Source organism: Cebidichthys violaceus, unplaced genomic scaffold (genome assembly GCF_023349555.1).
Source record: "Cebidichthys violaceus isolate CVI_PGR_0920_01 unplaced genomic scaffold, fCebVio1.0.p SCAF_11, whole genome shotgun sequence".
NCBI lineage: Eukaryota > Metazoa > Chordata > Actinopteri > Perciformes > Stichaeidae > Cebidichthys > Cebidichthys violaceus.
Genome location: NW_027176274.1, coordinates 4158974 through 4166140, shown reverse-complemented (window position 1 = coordinate 4166140; position 7167 = coordinate 4158974). Strand labels below are relative to the sequence as shown.

General features: G+C 39.2%; 1 protein-coding gene across 1 annotated transcript; it reads right to left on the bottom strand.

Annotated features, from left to right (window-relative positions):
• Positions 1–446: 446 nt before the first annotated feature.
• Positions 447–4962, bottom strand: LOC137892667 (histamine N-methyltransferase A-like). The gene is made up of 7 exons (XM_068737984.1): positions 4857–4962; positions 4579–4721; positions 4022–4074; positions 1992–2099; positions 1651–1781; positions 1263–1356; positions 447–1015 (listed from the first exon to the last, which is right to left on the bottom strand). The coding sequence occupies exons 2-7, from the start codon at positions 4710–4712 to the stop codon at positions 663–665; spliced, it is 873 nt and encodes a 290-aa protein (XP_068594085.1). The 5' UTR covers positions 4713–4721; positions 4857–4962; the 3' UTR covers positions 447–662.
• Between the last annotated feature and the right edge of the window lie 2205 nt (positions 4963–7167).

Below are 7167 nucleotides of genomic sequence, written 5' to 3'. Positions count from 1 at the left end.
GAAGGATGCCTGACGTTCCTAAAGCCATTCTTTTATTGTTTAAACAGGGGTGCACTCTAGGTAGCAGTTAGCCTCAGTTTGTGGCTCTAATGCGAACACATTTTTATGGCCCATCTAAAGAAGAATTACACTATTCAACCTCTTAAAATAATCGCTAAAATGTATAAAAGCAAGAAATAACAGCATATTTCCTTTTTCAATTTGAATGGTTGATCTTTGAAATTACCATGAATTTGCTTTTTTCATAGAAATATTCAATCCATCTGTACAAACAGAGGTATTCCGTAATTTTTCATGCTTATCCTTGACTTAAATGTCTTTATCAGAAGGTTATTGAAAGCTCCTCTTTATTGCAGAGCTACTAAAATACAATATTTTTAACATAAATGAATTGAACTGTTGAATGTCTGTCATGAGAGTAGAGCATGAGATTTCGGACACAGCCATTGTGTTTTACCACTTCCAAAGAAAAACATTTTATTTATTGATAATGTTGGTTTACATACAGACAAAATTAGGAGAAAATAGGCTCAACCGACTGAAAACTACTGCAAATGGTAAACTCAATCTTAGCAAAGGCACATTATGCTGCACTTTTGATTAGGGTGAAGTGAATGCAAGAACAGAAGACAGAATGTATGAACCAATTTCCATAGGACACCTCAAGCATAAACAAGGATGCAGCTCAAATTACTGTTGAAGATTACCCTGCCATCTTTTTCAGTGCTGCATTTGTTTCTGAGAAGGTCTAGAATCCCTGCTCTGATCTCTGGGGTAAAGGACTCATAGAAGTTGTTTTTCGCTGTCATGAAATTCAGCAGACTCTTTCCAGTCTGGCTGCTTGGATTGAAGCACTCGGTGATATCGAAGGTGTTGGGAGTGGCATGCTCCTCATATTTCAGACCCAGGCTCTTCAGGCAGGCAATAACCTCTGCTGATGAGCGGTAATCTGTGATGGTATCGACGGCGAGCTCCTTCTTGTAAGTCTTCCACAGGATATCCCAGCCAGAGTTAGCTGGATATTATGAGATGAAATAATGAATTAAATCCAGAAGAAAGATATTGACAAACGACAACAAAACCCTGATGTTATTTTGTTACAGTCATGAGAGACTATTGGTCAAAATGAAATGAGTAAGTATCGGGCTGGATAAATGAAGTGAGATGCAAATTGATAGATGTTTTGCTTTTCAGTAAAGATTAAGAAACGGGTTATGATGAAGAAGGGCAGGATGCAGTATGCAAAACCTAGTTCTACTTACCTGCTTCAACGATGATCATAAGCCTGCCGTTGTTCTTCAGAAGGCTCTGGTAGAATGTGATGGTATCGGCGAGGTTATCCACATAGTAGATCATCTGTTAAGGAAAGAGTTGTTAATTCGATTTTTTGGATGATGCTTGCTTGCATACATGTAAGCCCACAGTTTGAAGTGTTTTCAAACACTGTAGTGTGCATTATATGACTATAGCACTTATCGTTATGCACTTCTGTTTGGCAGAAACAGTTCTGCTGATTTGCTCCCCACTGACTTCTAGCATCAGCGGAGGATTTAGGGGAAGCTAAATACATCTCATTGCATACACAAAGTGAGACCCATTTGTCATTACATCATTTTTAAACTGAAGGTCAAAAAATAGAAGTCACAATACCTGAACCATTTGTATGAAGTCAAATTTCTTCATATCTCCTTTAGCTTTGACTTGTTTCTCATAGTTCTCACTGCTCATCAAATGCCAAGCAAATGGGATCTTCTGAAGGTTGGGGGTCTTCGCTACCAAAGCTATAAGTTGTACATGAAGTAGTGCAGATAATAACATTAAGAAACACAGTATATACAGTGTATGACAACATGCGATATAACAGATGACAATAGCTACAACCTAAACACAGATTATGATCAGATGAAGACGATAAAGACACATAAGGAACAAATACACATTTGGAAATTATAAAAACAAAATCTCTCTGCGACATCCTGAATTTTCAATACCTTTGAAGTTGTCTGTGAGTTGAGAGCTTCCCTCCACAATGTCAGTAGTGATCGGGACAGCAGGGAATGTAGACTGCAGCAGAGTAAGTATCTGGGCATCCACCTCCCCTGGAAGAAACCAGGAAATATTTAGACTTTGAAAACCCATTGCCTCAGTGTAATGCTGCTTTAATGTGAAAACCTCACGCATCAGAATACATTAGTTTGGAATATTGCAAACATTCCTGAAACTTTCAAAACAAATTTTCCTAACTTTTAATTTGATGTTTTAGATGATGCTTGCATCCATGCAAGTTCACATTTTTGAAGTGTTTTTAAAACACTGTAGTTCTGTCAGGGACACGTCAGTGGAAACAGCATTATTATTCCTACAACTTTCTAAACTAATTTCAGGTGTGTGTGTGTGTGTGTGTGTGTGTGTGTGTGTGTGTGTGTGTGTGTGAAAGAGAGAGGCGGTGTTTGCTCCATAGTCTTATCATTCTGGATAAGAACGATGACTTTGATGTTGCCGCTGTGCAAACAGCCATGTAAACTATGATCTTGATTAACCAACGTGTCCTCCTATAACCCAACAATGCCTTGCTCTGTGTCACTAACATATAAATAATTTGTGACAGTTTCTCAAATCTGTCATCTTAAAACAAACACCAGGACCCTTCTATGCTTCCAATGATGGGGCTTACATTTCACAGACATGTTACTTTGTAAAATGTATTACAATATTGTATCACACCATCAGTAAATATGAGGCTTTAGACTGATATTTAGTCTGGGTTTACTTCTTGTCTTTGTGTTTTCCAATGTCCCCCCTAAGGCCTTAAACCCTGAACCCTCAGGGACTTGACTGATGTTACTTGTTAAATGGTTGAGTGTGTGAGGCTGCAAGGTATTGAAATAGTGTAAATACGGGACAGCACTTTTCTGCAACATTTCATGTTACCATGACAATGCCATAAAATATGTACAATTGTAGGTATTTGTAGGTATTTGGTATTTGTCCTATTTAGGACTTTTTTGTCCCTGATTTCAACGTCTACCAGGCTCTTTCCTCACAAGATGAGAGGTAATTGTCAAATGATCTATTTACTTGTTTATGTCAAAACAGCTTCAATAACAAATTAATTAAATGTTTGATGAATAAATCTGGGAGATATAATCTCTGCTTGCATTCCTCTCCATGTGTTTTTATGAACCATCTTTAATCCTCAAAGTTTCTGAGTAAATTTAATATACCAGGCTGAACACCAATGTGCCGTCCTCTTTGTTTACCTTTTTCTACGATTCCTGCTTCCATGCTTGCACTGGTAACCCAGTGTTTAACGTCACATTGCTATGAATTTTAGGTAATTCCCTGCATATTTGTGACTGGAGAGGAGTATTACCCATAGAGTCCAGTAGAGGCCACGCTTTTGCTTTTTTTGCTAGGGTTACGATATTGTTATCTTTGTTACTGGTGTTCCTCGTGTCAACCCCCCTGTGTTTGTTCTTAGTTTACTTCGTCGATGTTTTTCCTTCGTACTTCATGCCTCAGCCTGCTCAGTTTGTTTCCTGCTTTACTTTTTTTGCTACCAGGCTTTTGTTTTCAAAGCTCGCCTTTTGTTTATTTTACCTGCCTGACTTCTTTTATGGGTCCACCTTTTGACCTGAAACCATATCACAATGTTTATCTGGGAAAATTTGAATTGATAAACTCTGGGAACGTCCTGTATATAGATACGGTATTTACTATATGTAGGTTTGTATAGTTCATTTTTTACATTAAATCCATCTCTGGAGGAAAATTAAATAATATTTCAATTTCAATAAATATCAAGGCATCATTATTATCAAAATCATGCTAAAGTGTATTTTCCGCTGGTCTTTAAATCGAGCTGATTCTTTAAGAACATGAATCACACAGTAACACAATCTCTTCCACTCATGGATCTTTGCCAGTGCACACAACAGTTTGTAACTGAGCCAAAATGACTTCAACAAGCCACAACATGTGTTCATGCAACAGTTACCAGTTGCTGTTTCTCATCACATACCTCCACCACTTCCAACACCAAGAACATCCAGGCTGCTTTTGTCTACTCCGATTCTGCAACATATGATAGAAGGAAAAGGAAAACTTGGCTCAAGGATGTAATTGTTACTTACAATTAAAACCCTAAAAGAAAAAGTTTCAATGGCAAAAGTGAATTAATAAATAAACAGCTCATAATAACTAAACTATATATATATATATATATATATATATATATATATATATATATATATAATGTGTGTGTGTGTCTGTTTCATTATGATATTGACTTCACTTTCCATTCTCTTACACAGAAAATACATAGATATATATCGTTGAATATAAGAAAGTAGAAATAATGCTGCCATATATAAATATATATATATATGAGTAAAGCAGAAAAATATATGCACGTTCTAATTTCTTTTCTGATATGTTATTAACGCTTTACTGCCAGTTTGCCACGTACAGAAATAAAGTTGAATATTGTATTCCGGTTGCAGATTGGTAATGGCCAGAGGGAGAGTGTCCTGACAAACGTGCAGTTCAGCAATCATAGCCTTTCTTCTTGTTAGTCACCTTTTAAATTCTCCTGGCAGGATGTTGTGAAGACATTGGATGATGGCCTTGTGCTCTCCGGAGTGTTGTAAGTAGAACTGAAAGCTTTGGGCACAAGCGCCATCATAACAAGTCGTCTGTGGATCCACAGCCATAACTGATTCCTGCAACGCGTTACACATGGCGGTTTAAATTCATACATGTAGCAATGATTCGTGCATACAAAAAAAACAACTATTAAAAAAAAACTATCTTTAAAATCACTACGGTAAGAATCAGTCGAACATTGTAAGTATTACCTTCAATACGCGGAGAGTAAGGACAGAGCGTCGACTGTTTCCTCACTCTGGTGCAGAGTTGCAGAGTAGCTCTCCCCTACCACAGGCTGGCTCATATAAACTCATACGACCTTTTCGTTACGTAACTCTTGAAAGATGAACTTTGTTTGTCCACCGGAGCCAAACGCAGCTGCGCTGTGAGATTCCTATTCATCGTGTGGCTATTTCGAAATTAGCCTTATCATTGGTGGTTTACAGGAATCTTAGAGATTCTCAGAAATTAGTTTCAAATCTTTAGTTTTTGTGTTTTCGTTGGTACAATGCCAGAGCGTTCAATTTATTTGGGTTTATTTTCAATATTTCACTTGAATTGTTGTTTAAACACAGTCAGTGGTGCATTCGAGGTCCAAGTGACTTCCTCCCACATAATGCTTTTGGGGTTTGGGTGCACAGCATACTCTCTGGTGACATTTCAGCATAAAACATTTATTTTACATAACACCGTGAACAACATATCTGCCCTCCACCTTCCAACTTCTCCTACACACAGAAACTGACCGCCTAATATGGGTGTCTGCTCAAATAATTGGCTGACACCTACCATTTACTTCAACACATATGTAATATATAAATCCAGCAATGTATAATATGTAACTGTAGCAGGTATGGTCAGTGGTTTACATTAAGAAGAGACTTAAAAAATAAGCTTCAATATGGGATAAGCTGTGACAAACTTACTGAAAATGTTGAATCAACTTTAATTTAAAATATTTTGCACTAGCAAAAATAATCTTCTGCTGAAAGGCTTGCTTTCACTTCCTTAATGCTGGTTTCAATTCTCCATTTCTCCATGGTTCATCATTTGGGAATATCTTTGTACATTCAGTTGGTATGTGGGAAAGCAGATAAAAGAAAGTCTAGCATTAGGACCCAGGCAAAGGACCAGAGTCTATAAAGTTGGGTGGGAAGCTCAACTGAGCTTTCTTCCTGAACTCAGACACATGAGAGAGCAGATTAGGTCAGTTTTTGTTTGGTGGCTGAATTGATTCTTCATGTTTGGTGAATGATTGCTTAGGCACATCAGCCAAGAAACAATATTCCAGTCAGCTGCATGTCTTCAACTGGGGGAGGGGACTGTGTTCCAGTGTAGCAAGTTTTTAAAACTTGCTACGGAGTGGCCATCTTGCATGTGCAATTTGTTGTGTGGTTTGAGTCACCATAGCTTGCTGTGAGAAGGTAAATTTGACTTGATTTGGTTTGTGTACAGTGGTGGTTTATTCATAATTTGCCTACATATTTTTTACGCATAACTCTACATGGACCTCCCTGATGGTGCAGTTAAGCCCCACATTTTTATTTTCTTTGCTTGGTCATTTCTTTTGATTCATATATTAATTGTATAGTTTACTCCATCCCTCCTTTATTATAATCTGCATTTAGGCCTTCTATTGAAACTTACTTGTTGAGTGGAGACGAGTCTTCTATTCCATGCATTGTCAATAAAATCAATATTTTTGGTATAGTAGTCTCTGGCTCCTAGTTTCTTGTGGATCTTGTGCATTGAGTATCACATCGTCTCAGGTATAACATTGCCCACCACAGCGTTGAGCTCTTCCAAGTTATTGCTGGTATCTGTAAAGATGAACAGTCAAAGCATCCTCTAAGACAGTCAACTGATTTACCACTCCATATCTGGGTGGTTCTCAACTCAGGCTTGCTAATTTTAAACCACTGTTTATAGAGAGAGACCAGATGGACATGTTTGTGGTCTGAGTCACCTATGCGTGGTTTTGGAGAGGCAGCATTATCGACCAGCCACTGAAATCCCCCCCCCCCCCCCCAAGTCTTCAGGCGCTGCATGTTGGTCGGGTTCAAACTCCTCCCATGCCCGAGTTTTAGCATCCGCGACCACCGCAGCTGCAGCCCTTCTGGCCTGCCGGTACCTCTCAGCTGCTTCAGGAGACCCCTGAGTCAATCAGGCCCGAAAGGCCTCCTTCTTCAGCTTGCCGGCTTCCCGTTCTACTCCCTCTGGTGAGGAAAGCCGTTCTGGTGTTCTCGGGTTGCCGCCACAACAGGCACCGATGACTTTCCGACCACAACTTCTAGCGGCCGTGTCCACAAATAGAGGCTTTGAACATGGTCCACTCGGATTCCATGTCCCCAACCTCCCTCGGGATGTGTGAGAAGTTCTTCCGGAGGTGGAAGTTAAAGACCTCCCGGACAGGGTCCTCCACCAGACGATCCCTGTTCACCCTCACTACACGTTTGGGCTTGCCAGGTCTTTCCAGCTGGTTCCCCCGTCATCTGATCCAAGTCACCACCAGGTGGTGAT

What these genes read in the sequence shown, in the direction of transcription:
- LOC137892667 (XM_068737984.1), bottom strand. Translation starts at nt 4,712, where the DNA reads ATGGCTGTGGATCCACAGACGACTTGTTATGATGGCGCTTGTGCCCAA. An exon ending in CTGCCAGGAGAATTTAAAAG is followed by an intron (nt 4,075 to 4,578) that starts GTGACTAACAAG and finishes CATATGTTGCAG; the next exon opens with AATCGGAGTAGACAAAAGCA. An exon ending in TGGTGTTGGAAGTGGTGGAG is followed by an intron (nt 2,100 to 4,021) that starts GTATGTGATGAG and finishes GGTTTCTTCCAG; the next exon opens with GGGAGGTGGATGCCCAGATA.